The sequence below is a fragment of the Haliotis rufescens genome, unplaced genomic scaffold (genome assembly GCF_023055435.1).
Source record: "Haliotis rufescens isolate VD_foot unplaced genomic scaffold, xgHalRufe1.0.p SCAF_1, whole genome shotgun sequence".
Taxonomy (NCBI): Eukaryota; Metazoa; Mollusca; class Gastropoda; order Lepetellida; family Haliotidae; genus Haliotis; species Haliotis rufescens.
In genome coordinates, this window is record NW_025963779.1 from 88,704,864 (window position 1) to 88,726,137 (window position 21,274).

General features: G+C 39.4%; 1 protein-coding gene across 2 annotated transcripts; it reads right to left on the reverse strand.

Moving 5' to 3' along the window:
• Positions 1–797: 797 nt before the first annotated feature.
• Positions 798–21,121, reverse strand: LOC124118923 (arrestin domain-containing protein 3-like). 2 transcript variants are annotated; one of them, XM_048403046.1, is made up of 10 exons: positions 20,943–21,121; positions 13,099–13,245; positions 11,445–11,671; positions 9,526–9,708; positions 9,104–9,286; positions 8,325–8,619; positions 3,799–7,591; positions 3,046–3,346; positions 2,726–2,845; positions 798–2,302 (listed from the first exon to the last, which is right to left on the reverse strand). In XM_048403046.1, the coding sequence occupies exons 1-7, from the start codon at positions 21,058–21,060 to the stop codon at positions 7,443–7,445; spliced, it is 1,302 nt and encodes a 433-aa protein (XP_048259003.1). In that variant the 5' UTR covers positions 21,061–21,121; the 3' UTR covers positions 798–2,302; positions 2,726–2,845; positions 3,046–3,346; positions 3,799–7,442. The 2 variants fall into 2 exon arrangements, with proteins under 2 accessions (XP_048259003.1, XP_046337200.1); XM_046481244.2 differs by having other exon boundaries at positions 3,046–7,591.
• Positions 21,122–21,274: the final 153 nt, after the last annotated feature.

The following is a 21,274-nucleotide window of genomic DNA, read 5'->3' on the forward strand; positions in this document are numbered from 1 at the left end:
ATCAGTCTGCTTGTTGACTCTGTGTTCATTAGTCATCCACTGGCTTCCAATTATCTTAATCAGCTCTCTGTGTCCATCAATCATTTACTGTATCAACTTTGATGTTAATAAGTATATATACCTATGTTGTTTAGCACTCCTCCCCAATCCCATCGGCATCTATTCCAAATCTCAAAATTCCCAAATTCTATATAAGCAACCCCTAAAACCCCCCTCTTGGGTTGCACAGACCACTTTCGCCCCTTTCGGAAACACATTGAATGGCCTGGCCGGGCCCGTGTGCGAAATACGCATCAGTCGGAAAGCGCACGTTAAATCTCCAAAGTAAGTAAGTAAGTAAGCACTATCCATCACTTGCTTGATAAAGGTGTTAGGATCTATACCGAAACGTCGCACTAATTGTAATAATGAAGTTGTTCATCCATAGAACTCGTCTTACTTCATCACACCAACTTCTAAATGCCACTGAAAGAAGTTGTGAGAAAGTGGTTACATGTCTGTTTTTGACGAATCAAATTACGAGAAATAACGTTCCGTTCTTTGAGAGATCTACTTGCACAACGTAAAGTCACTAAAATAAAGAGGAAAGCGAACCATCTCAGGACGTAATTTGGTATAAACATGAGTATTTATACCAATCAATTAATTATGTCTAATTGATTCACTAATTGCCTTCCGATATCATAAGATAAATAATTACGTCATGCTACGTCCAAACTACACCCATGCTGCCTGCCGAAAGAACGTATTAACAAGAAGCAACGTCGACTGGGAATAACAAGAGACAATTCAAAGAGGAAGATTACAAATGTCAGGAGGCATTTGGAATTTATTTGATAAATAAGACGTTTATGCTCTGACAGTGGCACTGGATGTCATAAATATGAAAAACATGTTAATAAATAGTGATGCCACGTGCCATGTATAAAATGCCACGCATGTATACATCAGCGAAGATTACATGAAATGGGCTTCACACAATGTACCCATGGAGGGATTCGGTCGGACGAGCGAACGCTTTAACCACTAGGCTACCCGACCTCCCCTGTTTGTTGAAGAAAGAAGGTATGCTAACCAATATCTGATGGTTAATTTGCGTAACTGTATGCTTTGAATGATAAATTCTTCAAAAGTTATGGTCATTGAAAAACTTTTGAAAGGAAAACAAGATCGTTTTGACAGGCCCGTTATTGACATTGACGCCTATGGGGTACTGACATATCCTTAACAATATGCGAAACATGATGGTATTGACATATATTCATTTTAGGAGATAACAGCATGCTATGATCCTCAGATATATTTCTCTCCAAAGCGAATTTGAAAAGATTGAATTACGTGAAAACGAGGCTGGAAATAAATATACTGGTTTATACCTGCAAAACTAATTACAGTTTACAGGATAATTATGAGATAATTCGTGCTCTGTCATATGACCATCAAAATAGACAGGGAAGTATTTAGAAAATATTTCTTGCTTTCATATTATTTACGAACCTATAAGTTTGACAATTAAGATACATTACTGATTATACATTCTTCTTGATGGCCATAGCAATATTACTTCTGAGTGTGTGAGTATGGTTTTACGCCGCTTTTAGCAATATTCACTAGATATGGCTTCACATATTGTACCCATGTCGGGAATCGAACCGGGGTCTTTGGCGTGACGAGCGAACGCTTTAACCACAAGGCTACCCGACCGCCCCTACACTCTAAAAACAAGTGTTTTGTTTAAACACAGAAATAAAAACTGATGATGCAACACTTTATAGACACGTCCACATGTATATTTATAAACAGACGTGTTTATGTAGATACAGGGCCGCTTAAAATAAAATGCACATTGAGACGTTTATAAATAAACACAAAAACATGTTTATACTCTTGCAACACTATATAGACACTTGTACATGTTTATGTAAGAATACATGTTCAGTGATAAACACTAACGACTGAGTCAGTAAGACTAGGGAGAGTCCAGGGTGTGACGTTTCACAAAAGTGATCCATTTTGTTCCTTTAGGTCCACTGTAGGCGTCTCCCACCACAAACTGCTGAGGCAATCCAAGCGCACGCGTATATATGTCTGGGTAGCTCAGATCAAATACATAATACGCTGCCAGTAGCACAACTGCTGCATCCAAGATAGATGCAGCTTGGCAAGCTATCTTCGTCCTGTCCACCACAATGTAGGCTGTCATGAAACTGTTGTCGTCCTTATTGACGACAATGATGAGGCGTGGCGAGGTGAATTCCTTGGATTAAAAAAATGCTTCTTTGACAGAAGCCACACAATCCACCTGAAAGTTAAACATTAAATTTAAGTTTTGGTATAAAAATCTTTGATAAAATTGTAAAAACGTCTGCATTTTAAAAAAATGATATGATCTTTAACTAAGGATGAAAGTCAGTTGGTCATTTCCATATAGCATAATGTTAAAAGCTAAAATTTTAGGGGTCACAGCATACTTTAACCACAGGTGGAAAAAAATCCTTAAGGCCCCAGACCACCTTATTATTCAGCATACTATTTGAGGGATTGAGAGACGAACCTTATGGACACTAATGATTGACTTGGACTTCTTAGCTCGTCCTTTTTCGACTGCCACAGCCTTTTCCATGCCCACCAGTAAGTCAATTTCTGCGGTTTAGGGGGTATATGGTACTTTTGATATGTGAAGCTATTCAGGACACATTATTTAAATGATAATAAGAGTGCTCACGTTAGCCTTCATTGTATTCGCCACATGCCACAGGAGCCATTCAACCTTCTGACAGACATCTTGTCTGGCCTGTTCCTCCTCCTTTTCTGGGTACACCATAGCAAATAATTCCGACAGCACCTGTGAATAAATAACAGAGTATGAAATGACAAAAGTCAAGTCATTTTACAGGTAATCTATTGAATATAATCCATTCCTTCATTTGCACATGAAGTTTACAATTGTTCTCTGAAACTGTACAGTGTTTTTATAATAATATTTGGAGACATCGTGGACTACCAACAGCATGTTCCTATCATCTGTCACTACTCAATACTCACATGTTGTCCTTCTGAGAAAAAGGGATACGCCTCAATTATGGGCTGGATCGTTCCGTCTGGTAGAGAAGTCATCCACCTTTTTCTGTACTGACGTAGGTGCCGGAGAAGCAGCTTGATGTGAGTGTTACTTGGTTTGGCCTTGTCCCATTCAGCTTCAAGTTCTTTGAGATTGACAGAATATTCTTCTTCAGACAAGAGATCGTCATTAGAAACAGTGACTTCTCTGTATCGGAAATATTGTGTGAAGGGAGACATACCCACATGCCAGTAGACCTACCTTCACTGAAGACGGAAGGTGAACCTGCAGTTGTTTAGAAAATTAAGGATATACACAACAACAATCTAGGTAGGCCTATATAACAATCTAGATTCAAACAAGACTTGCGTGAACTCTGATATTGTGTTTTCCACTAGTTAATATAATAAAATTTCACTTCAGTTTTGCAATACTACTTACGCAATTTTGAGTTATCTTGTGCAGGAACACTTAGTACAAAATGGCGACAACCACTTAGTATAATGACGTCATCTAGTGACGTCATATATTTTACAACACTGCTGATAGTATATAAACACTGGTGTTAATAAATCATCTCATGTGACCAACCATGAGATAAAGGACCTTACGGGTGAAAAATCACATTTTGACTTCTCAACATATATTGATGTATGCGTGGATGTGTTGTTGGATAGATGCATGCGGCATGAGGCACACGAAGTAAATCTGCCGATATATACAATTTATATACATACCATTCGTAAGAGGTCCATGGAAAAGTATTCAGCTTTCAGACGAGAGATAGATCTAAATAGATAAGCTTAATAGTGTAAATTCAGTTTGTTTTAAATAAATTAGAAATAATAGTCGACATAACTATTTCTATTATTTTGATCAAAAATGTAATATTAGTAAACGGATGTACACTTAAAAATACGTGTGTGTGTATCTTGTATCTCAAACTTGTTTTACACCAGTGACATAAAGTATTCATTTGCGTCCAGGAACAAACACTTCAACATGTCTGTACTAAAAACTTGTTTGTGGTGCGAAAAAGAACAAACGGGTGTGCATTTATGAATGCACATGTGTGTGTTGGCTGTATGGCAAACTGTGGTGATTATTAAGCACCAGTGACATAAGATATACACTAGCGTTTAGGAACAAGCACTTCAACATGTCTCTAGTAAACGTTTGTTTTTAGAGTGTATATTACTGTATGAACACACATCTTTCAGGAAATGTCATTCTGAATATCGTTTCAATCAGGGCTTTAAAACATACCAAAAGAAACAACAATGGTTAACAATCTATTGCCCTTCCATGGTTACCAGATTGAGTCAGACACAACTTCATAACCTATATACCACGGCATTGACAAGTTCTGTATCAGAAAAACAACAACAATGTAACAGAATACAAGTGGACACATTAGATATGTTGCCAAGGCACGCTTGCATATACCACAACACAATCAAAGCAATCATCAGTTAGGATTATATAAAATATTTTTGGCTCTCGAGAACTGCACACATGATTGAATAATGACATGAGGACAAAACGAGGTAGAACAGACCAGCACCGCTCCTGATGCTGACTTAGTGGTCACCAACAGATGTACACTTGTCGATACAGGCTCATCCATCAAATGATGAATCAGAATTTTGAGTACAAGTTTCGGGAAGAATTGCTCTCTTGTAAGTACAATGGAACCAGCCTGAACGAAACTTGACAAAGATTAAAGTCCATCATAGAGTTACTTCCCTTGCTATCTCATGCCAAATGTAACCAACCACCTGAGGGGCTTGACAGTCTCGCAAACAATTTCGGATCGGATTTCGCCTATATGCGGTTAAATACGGTATGTTACTGGAGAGGCCATTCTGGGCATCAGTCTACATTGTAAACACATTGTGTATTGATGAGAACAGCTTACCTGACACACGAGATGTGTAAACAGTATATCCAGGTGAGAGAGGATAAATTACATGATGAATTGACCTACTGTCACACAATGTCTGTCTGGAATATGCAGTGAAGGACGACTAGAGAGATTTCTCTTGATGATAAATGAACGTAGTAAAATTGGATCCGTAAATTTGGTCCGTATTGGCAGATATCCTGATTAGTCAAGAGTTTGGTTGAGACAGATTCCACAGTAACGTAAAATAAAAACTACTTCATATTGCTTCAGATAAACAAACAGAAGATAACAATGTAAAACATGTCAATGTAAATATTGCAATGAAAGAACTAGACAATTTACTGAGTAAACAATATGTGAAATACTGGACATTATTTATGTCAAATATGGGACAAGTTATCTCCCTCCAACTGTGTCTTGTGAGTTGGTTCAACCTGACCCGGATTACCGGTATCTCGTGGAAATTTGCCTGTGTGATATTAAACAGTGGATGCCTTTTTAGTATAAGCATCATTAAAGTGGAGTTTTAATATTGTTTTTCCTTACTCTTTCACCAGTACAAAACTAGTCTGGGTATTGTGCAACTGGTTATCTCTCAAATTCATTAACAAGCCTTTATTCAAGGAAAACAGTCCATTCAAATTAGCATTGGTCGGTTGGTTTGTTGTTTAACGTCGCACTCAGCAATATTCCAGCTATATGACGGCGGTCTGTAAATAATCGAGTCTGGACCAAACAATCCAGTGATTAATACAATGAGCATCGATCCACGCAATTGGGATACGATGACATGCATCAACCAAGTCAGGGAGCCTGACCACCCGATCCCGTTAGTCGCCTTTTACGACAAGCATAGTCACCTTTTACGGCAAGCATGGGTTGCTGAAGACCTATTCTTCCCGGAATCTTCACGGGTCCAAATTAGCAACACTGTGCAGTCAGCCAAAGATCAAATCTGTATCCTTATGAACAGTTGGTATCTTAATCTCTGCTGAACCTTTGTACTCCGGTTCATGACAAACATCCATGGCATATCAACACCCTCAGACCCGAGAAGATCCGGGGTACAATAGGTCTTCAGCAACCCTTGCTTGCCGTAAAAGGCGATTGTGTTTATCGTCCGAGGCGACTTACGGGATAGGGTGGTCAGGATAGCTGACTTGGTTAATGCAGAGACCATATATGGTCTCAGGTTAATGCATGTCATCGTATGGATTACCATTAATGTTGATTATTAATAACATGAAACGTAATATCTTATGGAAATATGTATCAGCTCTATATGTTTCACGTTTGTGAAACGCATGAGGAACACAACATAATTAGTCAAGGGCAATGCAATATAAATTCTCTCATCCAAGCAACTTTGAACAGGGAAAGGTATTTGAGTATTGAGTTCATACAAAATAGTACAGTAGTATCAAAATATATTTATGTTATAACATATATTATCTAAATAAGAACAAATACATATAGCACAATGTAAAGTATATGGTTCAGATGGCTTGCTTAGGTCCTTAAAAACTGAAAACGTGAGCTCAACAAGTGTTCAACATCAAAATGTTAAAATTGTACCACGGCACTGTAGCTCACCTGGATATGTTCTGAACTGTTTATTAATTTGGGGGACGATTTTGCCTGTCATTCTATCTAATTCTTTTACGCTATTTTTCCATTTCAAATTACATTTGGTCATGCAGAGCAGATGTCTTGTGGCCCCTCCCATAGTACATGTATGCAGGTGTTATTATCTAGTATACCCCTCCCCTACTGATAACTACAATATTGACTTCATAGCAAGAGCAGCTGTCTTGTGGCCCCTCTCATAGTACATGTATGCAGGTGTTATTATCTAGTATACCCCTCCCCTACTGATAACTACAATATTGACTTCATAGCAAGAGCAGATGTCTTGTGGCCCCTCTCATAGTACATGTATGCAGGTGTTATTATCTAGTATACCCCTCCCCTACTGGTAACTACAATATTGACTCCATAGCAAGAGCAGCTGTCTTGTGGCCCCTCTCATAGTACATGTATGCAGGAGTTATTATCTAGTATACCCCTCCCCTACTGGTAACTACAATATTGACTTCATAGCAAGAGCAGCTGTCTTGTGGCCCCTCTCATAGTACATGTATGCAGGTGTTATTATCTAGTATACCCCTCCCCTACTGGTAACTACAATATTGACTTCATAGCAAGAGCAGCTGTCTTGTGGCCCCTCTCATAGTACATGTATGCAGGAGTTATTATCTAGTATACCCCTCCCCTACTGGTAACTACAATATTGACTTCATAGCAAGAGCAGCTGTCTTGTGGCCCCTCTCATAGTACATGTATGCAGGTGTTATTATCTAGTATACCCCTCCCCTACTGGTAACTACAATATTGACTACACAGCAAGAGCAGATGTCTTGTGGCCCCTCTGATGGTACACATAGGAGTTATAATCCACCTCAGCTCCCCTGATATCTACTCTGTTGGAGGGGCAGAGGGCTTGTGGCCCCAGTCGTAGTACGTGTAGACGGGAGCATATCTGTTGTCTCCCTGCAGGTGCTCATTCTCCCCTTCCTCCTTGATGTCGACCTTGCCGAACACACACTCTCCGTAGGAGGGAGGCGCTGAAACCATTAATGATACTCATTGTGTTGCAGTAGTGTGTAGTGGCAGAAGCAACTCGTTCTACATGTATAAATTCACAGAATGTTTCAGTTCACCAGAATACTCTTGCTGTGACATGTCACGAGTACCACATTGATACAAAACGAGGCAAGTATACACATACAGGTGACATGTGACAAATTGGCCCTGACATCAGTTATTTTCATAAAAATGTCTAACCCACGGTTTACCCAACTGACTTAAAATTACTATGAATTTATTCGGGGAACTTATTCGTTTCCTTTGATGATCTTTATGTGTAAAACAACAGTGTTGTCGCGTCAAGTAATATATTGAGACCTTACATTGAGATACATATCGAATCAAGATGAAAGGTACAGTTACCAAATAAAATATGCTGAAATATCAATTCATTATGACCATATTTCATAATCTATTTTTTAAAGTAACCCTCCTTACATTAAAGATAACTATTTAAAGAATATAGTACTTAAAGACATTGCAACAAACCGAATAATCAGGGGGGAGACTTTATACTGAGGGGGGCGCGAAATATATCCGCCCGGGGGAGATTTTATTGCAGAAAAGATTCTTCGGGGGAGAATCTGTACTGGTATAAAATTTCTGGGTGGAGAATTTGTACAGGGGAGGGTTTATACCGGGACACCGGCACAACAATCACCCTTAATTCCTCTTTTTAGTCACATTGATGTTTGAAGTGATGCTACTCACGCAAATTTGGCAAATCCGTTGGCATCCCAGGAGGATAGGCTGGTGGGGATAGAGACTCTCCTGGGGGATAGGCTCCTGTAGGATGGATGTAAGCTCCTGCAGGAGGGGGGTAAGCTCCAGCAGGAGGGGGATAGGCTCCACCAGCACCTACAGGATTTGGCATGATCATGGGGGCCCCTACCGGAGGGGCCATAGGAGGATGCTGAGCTAGGACACTTTGTAGAGGGATGGTGCCAATTATCACTTGTAGAGGGATGTCAAGATCATAGCTTGGTCCTGAAGGAGTCACTTCAAGCTGTGGATAGCAAACATATCATAGATCAGTGTCTGACATGGGAGAACCTGCAATAACACTTCATTCTGTCTGCATGAGAAGTAGCAACATTACTCCATAACTAAATGCATGACCCCTTGTTGAACAGCAAGACGGCAGTGAAGTCACATGAGTTAATGTTGTTTAATTGCAGTCTGAAATGTCCAGCAAAATCATGGCAAATGTTTAATGTTTCACTCTGTGCTTTCATACGAGGATAGTGGGACATGCATACAAAACAATACACATATATGTTGCAATATAAACCTTTATCGTAAAATATTAACTTGTGCTTGTATGTACAAGGAGTCAATCCTGTCAATCCTTGGATGATGAAATATGTCTCCTGAAATGGCAATTTCTAGTTTACCTGTATCGTAGTGTGCTACATGTGACAACCTTACTATATAGATATAACAACACAACAGTTGGTAGATATGGATAAAGAGTTTTGCGAGTATCCCACCTGTACAGAGTATTTAATGTCGATGATGTTGCAACCAGCGAGAAACGATGGCGGCACCGGTGGAATAACTAGCTGGTCACCATTCCAGTAATCGTGTCCCCCCTCTTCGACCTGACCATGCTTCAGCTTGGCAATCACACGGCTTGAAGTTCTTGACTTGGTGGTGGCATGGAATATTGTCTCCTGCAAACAAATATTTAAAGATAATAAAAATACAGCCCCAAAGGTAAAGAACATGCAATATATACGTAAAACATGCATAATTTACAACAGAAATATAAGTGCCTATCACTGATTGCTCAACAAACTTGAAACTTTTCATTGTAGTTAACACAAAACATTGAAATTTATCCAATGATTATGAACACAACAAATCACATAATAATGTACACAATACAGAATTATAGAATTATTAAACTCACCATTGTCATTTTCACAGACGATGATTTTATTCTCCTGTTTGACTGGTTGTCAATTTCAGCCTTGAGAATGATGGCTTCCCCGGGAACATATCCCTGTCTGTCGATGGAGAAGTTAGCAGAGATTGGTCCTGATGCACAGCACCAGCAGCAAAGTGTCTTGGACTTGGCACCTCGAGCAGGCATCTACAAGAAATCAGCAGTTCTGTATCTTGAAATCAACAAACTGTCCTCTACCTTGACCTTGTTTAATTGAGCACTGAGGGATAGGTATGATACCTGAGGAAGACATCGGCCCAAACCATGCATCAGTACTAAAACCATGACTACAACCTTCAGACGCCCGTTCCTCCTTTGTGCTGGATTACAAAACTCCATATAAATAAAGAGAGAGACACATTTCAAATGTACTAAATAATCTCTGTCTCCAAGATTAACCACAATCCTTCACGCAACCAACTTTCTTTATAGTCACAGAAGTGAGTGAGTGAGTATGGTTTTACTCCGCTTTCAGCAATATTCCAGCAATATCACGTAGAGGGACACCAGAAGTGGGCTTCACACATTGTACCCATGTGGGGATTCGAACCCAGGTCTTCTTTGTGACGAACGAACGCTTTAACCACTAGGCTACCCCAACGCCCTGTTCACAGAAATATTTGAGACAGGTGGAATTACCATCGTGCAGATTCTCACAAACTCAAACGGATTTGCTTTAATTTTTGCAATTTCAGAAAAAGGATCAAGTTTAATTCTGTAAAACACTATATTCTTTAACTTTTTACAACAAACTCAAGGGAAAACTTCATTCCTTGATCCATGGAACATTTGTCATTGAATGTGGTGTTTCATCTCCATAGTCAGAGGGTAAGGACAATTTGTCAAAACTGAAAGCAAATATGATCTGCAGTTTAGTGAGTAAACAATACATGAAATACTGGACTTCTTCTTTGATAACAGTTTCGTCAAATTGTGAGATAAGACATTTAGGCAAGAATTCGCAGTAGTTATCTCCCTCAGCACCAATTGTGTGCTCCTCGTCTTCCTGATCTGTTTCATTGACCGTCACTACAAGGACATTTGGCCAAGATGTTTATTAAGCTTAAGCTTCACGTATATTGATGATCTGATATGTTCAATGATGGTCAAATAGTCAATTCCAGTCTATTGATTTACCCACCTGAGCTGTTTCATTTGATCTACGCATAAAGATTCAGTGTGACAAAAAGCTACACACGAGACAGTTTGACAAGAGGGATGACTTCAACTCTTCAATAATCAACTTTCCTTTCATGTTGGGCAATATTCTAGCAGCTCCAGCCTTTGGTGTCCCTATTTCACAACTATTGAGGAACTACCTTTTATACAAAGATTTCAAAGAGCATGGCTCCACTCTTGTTGATTGGTCAGGGCTTCAATATTCAAGGTCTTAGTAAAGCTTTCAAATATTGCATAGTAGATATATGGAGGACATTTCAAGAGTTGAGGCATCAGTGAACAAAATGATATCGTAATGCAATTCCCTATTTCGACTTGTACCATACGTTTCTGTGTTTTCGTCTGGTGGACAATTGACTTGCCTTTGCATGTGTTTGTGATGGTTGTCACCGAATACTATCACCTTTTCGTGAACACCTTGTTTCATCATTATTTGATAGTGATGGACAACACATGCCAATGGTGTACTTGGAATCGTACACAGGACTCTTAGTGCAATGACTATCGAAAGTCCTTCATGGCATGTGAGTTACGACAGTCATAGCGCTAAGATTGCTTCATAGTTGTAGCGCTAAGATCGCTTTGTGGAACATGCCCAGGAACTGGTTTGAACACATAATCAGCATGTTATTTACCTCTACACCAAAAAGAAAATGGAGCCATCTTCCATTTTTACCCAAAACGACCTCATTAAAATGACTTACCATGGCATTTGGATCTCTGTTAAGGTCCAGCAAACAAATCACTGTAAATGGCCTTTTCGTTTCGTGGTCGAATTTCCATGGTTTATCAATGATTCCTTTAGTCGTGTATCGAATATGACCATGTTCTCCTTCAAAGGATGATGGAAGTTCAGGTGGGAGTTGAAACGCAAACGGGAAGGTGTGGCGGCCAGCAGGCAGATGGATGTCCTCCCCAGACTGCTGCTTCCCTACAAGGAACAGATATAAAAAGGACAGAGATGAAAAGTGGCACTATCCTACCCACTGTTCTTTGAGTGAGTTTACGTTTACATTGATTTTAGCAGTTTTCCAGGAATATCACGGCTGAGAACACAGAAAAGGGCTTCACACAATGTACCCATATAAAGAATCAAATCTTGGCCTTTAGAGCGATGAACAAATGCTTTAACCATTAGACTATTGTTACGTGTCGACTTCCAAATTGAAATCAGAAGTCTATACGCAAAAGAATTCTGTGAGAAAACAGCACACAACAGAGAAATCGTATTATAAAACAATTGTATAATAAAAGTAACTCGGTTTACAAATGATTCTGTGAATGTTACAAATTACCGAAAATAATTACAATGGCATCACACAACAGAGTGGCAGTACACTATGCAATGTCTGTACAAACACAATGACAGTATAAAATACAATAGCAGTGGTTATAGCAATAAAATCAGAGATAATAATATTTACTTAGCAGCAACATTGGTCAAGCTTTCAAAATAGGCCTAGGCTGGATATCCAGGGTGAAAAGATGATCTACACACAACCGCTGGTCATGAAATAATGAGAGGCGAAAGAGACACGCCTTTGCCCTCTTAAAGTCTAAATACCTTCTAGAAGGTTCTATACAGTCCTGGTTTAGTCCTGCTGTCCCAGAAAATTCCAGATTTCACTTGACTCCAAAATCATCTAAAACTAGTAACTTCGACACCACTGCTTACGTTAGATTGTAATACATTCCTAACAATTAATTATGGTTAAAACACAATGTCATGAACAGCTTCTGAATCTTAACAGAAGCAATGTAATACACTGACAACACTGATTAACAATAAATGACACTACCACATAACACCATCCAGTCGCCCCAGAGTTTTCCCTGCGGTAAACCAAGTACCACTAGTTATCTTAGAGAGTTGACGTGCCAATGTAATCTACCTATATTAAAATTCCTTTCATTCCTAAAATCTCTTCATATATTTACCTTCCCAAATGTAAACGAAAGAAACGTATGCTTTGTTACAGCATTCGTTTTTAATGCCAGACTCTGCAATATTACAGTAATATGTCGTCGGCCTGTAAATAATCGAGTCAAAGAGACACCCAATCAACCTAGCCACTAAATATATTCACGAAGTCACCTTGAACGTTTCTGGGTACTAAGTCCACGTTCTGCAATACGTGCAAAGGATGCACAGTACCGTAGCCAGCTGGTGTGTGTGTGTGTTTTATTTTTAGTTTTATTTGAATCATGAAAATACAAGTTGGGGATAACTGATAACTTGGGGATACTTGTACAATACTTGTACAAATATTTGCCCCCACCCCCTAATATGAAAAAAATTAACTACGGCCTTAATGCAGTATCTTGCGTGTGTTTACATGGTAAAGCTCTGGTACGTACATCTACCAGCCAGCAGTATGTCCTGTTTGAAGTAGTGTTCATGGGCGGAGTAGTCGCGAGTCTCTGTATGCTGGTCGTCCCCAGTGCCTACGGTTTCACTCTCTGTCCAATGTACATAGGCCTTGCCTTCAAATCGGAGACGAATTCCTGAAAAAGATGTTTATTGACATGAGAATATGATTTTCTGTTTCACTTACAACTGCGGCTTCGTGGTCAGTTTCTTTATAGTTGTGTGCATACATAGACCCGTATGTGACCAGTCTGGAACTGACAAAAACAATATCTTATAATCTGTCAATCATTTTGTTATGTCCATACAAACATGCGTTGACCTAAACAAATATACATTCGCTCAATCAAATCAAAGCCTCTTCGTTTTTACTGGACCTGTTATCAGTGAAATACAATTCCCCACTGCACAGCCATAATTCTAGCCAGAACTTTGATAACTTGAACAGGAGAATTTCAATCTGGGAATGTCAACTGACATTTGCTACTTATTTGGCGCCGAATATCAGCGTCTGGGCAGGTTTAGACAAATCCCTCGTATTATCCAACACCTGCAAACTTATCATTTCAAAATCATATATTGTCTTGGCACAGTTCTTTGATGAACACATGAAATAAAAAGCGATATAAAATCCATTTCCATAATAATAAATATAAAATACCAACGCGTCGATTATCCTCTGAAACAGAATTTATTGGGCGTAAAGGTATTGTGAATGCAACACCGTGTATATCCCATCCCAAACACAGTACTTCATGACTGGTGGCAGTTACTGTGTGAAGGCAACATTGTACATATCTCACTCTCAATACTTCATCAGCAGTGTGATTTCGTATAGAGATTTAAAGCCATGACCTTGAATTTTTTTCAAGAAATATACCTTGTAACAATGTCATTTTTGTGGCAGGCAATTTCTTTTTTTGTTAAACAACTTGAAGCATGATTTCACATGGTCGATCCCTGAGGCAGTTTTATGGTGCTAGCCCACTGACATATCGTGCCGCCGTGGTATTGCCGGAATATCCGAGACGAACATGCCAGGTTTCATCCCCATGATGCCAAGCACCTGGCCGGGTAACAACAAGTACCATGTTTGATCATCTTCTGGTAAGACGAGACCACCGACCTTCCGATATCAGTACAGATGCTCTATCCACTACGCTATGTTTAAAAAGAGGATATATCGCAAGTGAACATAATGAGGCCCTCTTTATAAATAAAAGAAACATTTTTTAAAACAGAAAAAAACAACCAAACCCTTCCAATAATCAAAATATAAAACGCCAACACCAGAATATAACAAGTCACAATTATCCGCCGAAACAGATTCCATTGGGCGTAAAAGGCAAAACAGAGGTGAACATTATATGAATGGATCACTAAAAATAATGGTATCTGGCGTTCACGAAAAGGGTAAGCATGTCCTGCCCTACCAGTAGCACCCACCAGAATAAAGACATCGCGGCAACTTTATTGAAGATTCAGGGCCAATTGCAGACAGTGAATACTACAAGGTTAGGTGGCAATGTCACAAACATTGCGATCGATGTCAACAACGACAGAGCTCTGAAGAGAAAACTCGGGATGACCGACGTGCGCTGTCCTCACTCTACACATAGGCTAATGGGGCAGGGTGACCCACTCAAATCTCATGTTTGTTAATCATGGTTGTTTGTTTGTTGTTTAACGCCGCATTCAACGATATTCCAGCTATATGACGGCGGTCTGTAAATATTCGAGTTTGGACCAGACAGTCCGGTGTACTGATATCATGAGCATCGATCCACACAATTGGGATACGAAAACATGCATCAACCAAGTCAGCGAGCCTGACCACCTGATCCCGTTAGTCGCTTCTTACGACAAGCATAGTCGCTTTTTACGACAAGCGTGGGTTGGACTAGGTCAATTCTAACCCGGATCTTCACGTGTAGTTGATCATGTGTATTCTTAACTTCCGTCCAAGTGCCAAATTACATCTATCAGAGCACAAAGTACGTGATCTGGACTACCAGTTGTTCACGTCCCGGTCCCTGAGTGGGTTACATCGCCAGCAATTTGGTGCCTAACTCTGAGGGTGTAGGTTCGAATCCCGGATGGGGCTCAACCTCCAAAAGCACTAGAATTTGTACTTTACACAGAAGGAGTAATCCCAACTACATTTGCTACATGTTCAGGATGCTTATTCTAGAAATGATAGACGCCATTTCCCCGGCTATAACTGATAACAGTGATTTATGCAGTGAGAGGCCATATTTAGATTTGTCTTCAGATATGATTCACCGATAACATCATGTTTCTTTTTTACCTCGGTGCTTAACGTTAAGAGACACACATGGCTAATCCGTTGCCTCGATGCCACTGATTCTGAAAGAAAATGAATTGTGTCACAAATGGTACTATAGACGCGTGAAAGAACTTGGTATACGTGACGTATCAAATAACGCTACGTACAAGGCCAGTGTCTCATCTTTGACCTCAGGTCAACGCATGATCCCAGTACAGTCTCCCTTCTTATCTCCATTTCACAGTTTAACCTAGAATTTTGTAGAATTTCATAAACAACATATTTAGTTTATATCAAAGGCGTTTTCTTAAATACCCTAGTTATACCTGATTTGACTTACTGGCCCCGGTGGGGCAGGATACGCCCACCTTTTCATGAACACCTGGTATCATCACTATTTGATAATGATTCATAAACAAAGGCGTATTATATAGTTGGCCGGAATATTGGAATAACTGGACCTTAGTATTTGCATACGAATAAACTGGAATAATATTCAGCTAGAATATTGCTGGTGCTGAGTTACACAACAAAACAAACAAATATATTATAGTCGTACAATGGACATTGCTTTTAGGAGAGATGATTTATGATCACTGAAATGTATTTTATCCAATATGCATAACTGCTTAAAGCTACTGGAGGACGATTAATGCTATTTTGAGGCCAGAACAAGGCAGTTGAAATATTATGAGAGAATACATGGCCTAACAAAACGTCCTAAAATGTTTTCATCATCTAAATGCTGCTCAGATCTGTTTAAATCAATGTAACTTTCTTACACCAACTACCCAGATTATGGCAACAACCTTGCAGTAAATCTGTTCTCGCAACCTCCTACCATCATCTCGTACAGGTTTTGTTTTGTTCAATATCGCAGAATTTATTCATCACACAAAGGTACTACATTGACACAAATCCTAAGATAGCCTATTAAAACAACAACTGACACCTAATTGCGCTGGTATGAAGTAAGTATACCATTTTTACGCTGAAAAGCACCTTGTTTTCGACTTGTCACTATCGCGGCAGATGACACCAAAAGGAAAGTGAGAAATATTGAACTTATTATTGAATGTCGCGTGTAAATACTACAACGATTGTGGTCATAAGCCCGGTGCATGATACAAGTTTGATATAGTCGAAAACATTAAGTAATAGGACCAAAAGCTGACCTAAACCATGCTCCATGTGGTCGGGTGAATTCACATTTCTTACTGAACAGCGAGAAAATGGTAGTTGCTACCTACATGTACCAACATCCGGTTTGTCATGGACAGCGCTTATCCCCTGATAGAGGGATTGTTTTCACTCCTAAATTATCGCGGAGCAAAACCTTCAGCTTTCTCACTGCTCAAGCCACACATCACTAATCAACATCAATAACTGTTGAAAGAAATTTGGATATTTATCAAATGAAGATGACTTTAAACTATTTGACTGTGTAATGATTCCAATATTGTTTTACGGTGCTAAAATCTGGTGAATTTCATACAAGTTAAAAGAAAGTATACAGACTTTATTTTTCAAATGTTTATCAGTACTTCGAATAACATGGTTCTTGGAGAGTGGCGAATCCTCTCTAAAGTATATCTACACGACAAGAGCAATAAAAGAGCATTAGTTCACCTAAACAGTAACGGGCTAGCATATCAGGCTTACACCATGCAAACGTCTTGGCGATGCTTGAACATACACCTACATGGGCTTCTTCAATTAAGTATATTTCACTTAAGACTTGCTTCAATCTCGATTCAGCAGAATATGAGAGATGCTGAATTTTTTATAATGTGAATTTCAACAAAGGCTCTCAGACAATTCATTTCAATTATCAACGCTGGCATTCATCCTTGGTTGATCAAAGTGCAACTACTACCAACACAATACATCACTTCTCAGTGTTGAAACATATCTTACAAACATACCTCAATATAGTTAGTAAGTGGCAATTAACATGTATGTGTAATAATTTTAGACTATGTGTTTTATATGAAGACAATAATCATTCCTCGTGATGAGAGATACTGTGAATTCTGTTTGCATTCGTCACCACTCGCCCCTTTCCGTAACCTGCAAGAAGACTCGTCTCCCTATCGATGAAAGTTATGTGCGAAAATACGACAAACCAATCAGAATGCGCGTATGATTTCAAGTTCTTCGTCAAAGAATTCCTCAGAAATATTTTTTTGATTTTACATATGTCTTCATTGTCTTGCATCTAAAAATATACCCAAGACACAGTTAAATGTGTTCATTCATACTTTATAATTCCGCACGTCCCAATGTGCTTTAAATTGCATCTGAAATATATATAATACATGGGGAAATAATATGTGATCCATTACGCAACGAGTTGACAATTGTTTTAGGTATGCCCGTTTGCGCTAAGACGGAACCCGGTCACAAAAATGGCCATGAGAGGTGCACGAGTAGCTATTCGGCTTGTCCCGGAATAACACGAGTTGGACACGAATGTTCTGTTTGAAGTCTTATGGGAGTGGACTCTTGTTTACAACTTCCCTCCCAACACCTGATTTGGATAAAAGGTAATAGCTAAGATAAGATAAGATGAGATAAGATAATATTTTATTTTGCGTGTCACGCAGTATAAAAAACATACATTCAAAGTACATGACAAAATATATAATATACCACCCGGCCAGTTGGCCTATGAGACACGAGAGATAAAAAAACCCTCAGTTCTATGTAAAGAGATTATACTTGTATCGTTTAGTGAAATGCAAATGCAATATATATACGAACCTGTGGTAACAGAACTATTTTATAAGTACTTATTTGAAAATGTCCCATTGTTAATATCTTTGTAACTGTTGAGGAATCCTTTAAGGAAGAATACCATACAAACTAAATATATTTAGACTTGTATAAACATGTGGTTAAATCCTATAAGGAAGAATAACAATTACTTGTGGATCAGCAGTGCACTATTTACAATGCAAGTTGAAATTTTCTTCTTTTATACATAGCAGTAACAACTGCGGCTAGGGGAATAGCTAGACTATCATTCTGCATAACATAAATATTATATAAATTGGTCTTCTGGGGTTTAACTTCTTAGACAAATATGTATTGGAGAAAACAAATGAGAATAGTCATATCGTAGATCAGAGTAGTATTCACATTCTGTGAGGAAATGTACTTCGTGTTCGACACACTGGCGGTCACATACCCTACATAAACGGAGGTGTAGTGGTGTCTTTGGACGGGAGTAACGACCAACTTCAACCTCCAAAGGGAGACAACTGCAGCCTAGTTTTGCCAAGGTACTACGTTGCTGTCTGTCTAAAACAGAGCGGACATAGGTCGACGTATTTAGAGTATTCTTAAAGAGTCTGAAAGTCCTCAACTTACTCCCCATGTTCATGACCAGTGTCATTCCATAAATCACGTGACCAACAATCGGCGTCATTACATCTCAAAGTGCGTGTGATTAGATGGAATTCATTAATAGAGAAATTAAACAAATCCATAGATGGAAGTTGTAGTGATATAAACATTGCATTAACTGTCTTATCCCATGATTTGCGGAAGGTAAGAGACCAATTTCGAATCTGTGAAACAAGTCTAGATGGCGGAACGGAGTTTATCTTTCTCCCAAATCGGAAAACTTCTATTTTCTGTTTAGTGAGCTGAGCAGGCCAACCCATCTCGCCCCGGACAGCTAAATTTGCAGTATATTTACCCACCCCGAGAAAGAAACGGCAAGCTTTATTTTGAACTGCGTTTATACAACTGAAGCCAGTCTACGCTTGAAAAATATGTTGACACAGTTCTCGATTCAAATTTTGAAAACTGAACAAACGAACATTCCGGAATGTCTAATATATGGTTGAGATTGTATAGCAATGCTTCTCACATACTGTTCAACGCCTCCTCCGTTCAAATGTTTATCCCACTGAAGCGAGAGATAGACGATAGTTTTGACGGAATCAGTCGTACGGGTCGTAACTGTCGTTCGGAACACCCCGAGTTGACGTTTTCGACGTTGCATGATTAGAAAACACATTCCGACTGTCGCTTTCATGATCTGGTAAGCGACGCTTTGATTGGTCGGATGAAAGGTCGTTGTGACGTGACCGGTAAAGGAATGTCCTCAGATCTTTGTTGAGCGATAGCGAGAACTAGGATCTGATTTTAATGAGATTGGAGATGGGGAATGTTATTGTTCACATTTGGGATATTTTGGGCCACATAATCAGAAATCAGGCACACTTCTATGGAGTTTTCGAATGATTTGTATCGGAAATGTTCACTTTGAGTGATCTGGTAGTGCAGTCGTGAACAAACAACTCCCGAAACAGTGCCACAAAAAAACGCTTCGAAGGGGACACTGATGCCACAACCGGACCATCTTAAGTAAGTCCAGAGATCTGTCCAGATAGCTTAAACTGACTTCATTTCACCACGCCTATCCTTTTACGTTAAATCAAATCAAAAGTTGCGAAGTGGTCGGGTGCGTCACGCTCTTGCGGCATTCTTGACCAATTCGTGTTATTACGGGACAAGCCGAATAGCGGCTCGTGGCCATTTTTGCGACCGGGTTCTGTCTGAGCGCAAACGGGCACACCTAAAACAATTGTCAACTCGTTGCGTAATGGTTAACATATATTTCCCCATATTATATATATTCCATATGCAATTTAAAGCATATCGGGACATGCAGAATTATACAGTATGAATAAACACATTAAACTGTGTCCTGGGTATATTTATAGATGCAAGACATATGTAAAATCAAAACTTATTTCTGAGGAATTCTTTGACGAAGAACTTGAAACCATACGCGCATTCTGATTGGTTTGTTGTATTTTCGCACAAAGCATTCATCGATTGGGGGACGAGTCTTCTTGCAGGTTACGGAAAGGGACGAGTGGTGACGAATGGCTCATCCGGACCCTTGATCGGTAGTCGTACATTGTAAATGGATATAGCTCGATTATATAATGTATGTGCATAACTTATATGGAATACAAACCGAATTTGATGCGTGTGACTATAAAGTGTTTGTAAATATCTCTCGCTCTCATGAGATTGTTTCAGCTCTGTCTTGTAGTTGCAAAATGAATGACGTCTAGTGATTTTTTATGAATGAAAAAAGTAGTCCCGATGTGACAGAGGTCACAGTTATCCAATCAAAACGAATAAAACAAGGTCAACCTTGTACGACACATGTGTGATGTACGGATTTAGTATCTTACCACCTGTATCTCCACCACGTGGGTTATAAAGGTCTATATGTCGCGTGTGAGCACAAACTGTACACAGCTATCGCTTGAACCCGGAAGTAATTCTGACATTCCGCAAATCGCGCTCGGCCTTCAGACTTGCTGACACTGATCGGTCTGTTACACGTGTTTTCTAGATTATCTACTAGACTATCTTCCACCGTAACGTCTATCCATCAGTTGATAATATTACTTTACCCTTTAGTGTGGAATGTCGAATTCCTGTCAGGCCCACATAAACAACGCACCTGAAACACCAGCTATTTTGGTCCGTGCATAATGTAAATACGTAAGATAATACCTCTCATTTTCATAGTGTCTGTGAGTTCCACCGTGACATGGCCCTGCACGAGCTGGCCTGCGTAGTAAACACCCTGCAAGTTGCTAAAGGACACCACAAAGATGTTCAGCTTCCCCATGAGTGAACAGATCGACTGAATGCGATCAGCTCAACCTTGTTTGATAGGGGACACAACTCTTCCTGTCTCAGAGCGACTTGTAGGTAAAAGATCAGTTTCTCTTTTTTTGCATATTTCACATCGATTTTTTTGTGTAATGGCATTCGATCATAATCAGTGGTAGAAGGTTATCTAACGTCAGTAGGTATCAGTGGTAGATGTTGTAGTTACGATA

Excerpts from the sequence above, each read along its gene's own strand:
- LOC124118923 (XM_048403046.1), bottom strand. The coding sequence starts at position 21,060 with ATGGGGAAGCTGAACATCTTTGTGGTGTCCTTTAGCAACTTGCAGGGT. Across the intron at positions 11,672-13,098 it reads CATACTGCTGGCTGGTAGAT|GGAAGCAGCAGTCTGGGGAG; the intron begins GTACGTACCAGA and ends TGTTCCTTGTAG. Across the intron at positions 8,620-9,103 it reads ACATTAAATACTCTGTACAG|CTTGAAGTGACTCCTTCAGG; the intron begins GTGGGATACTCG and ends TGCTATCCACAG.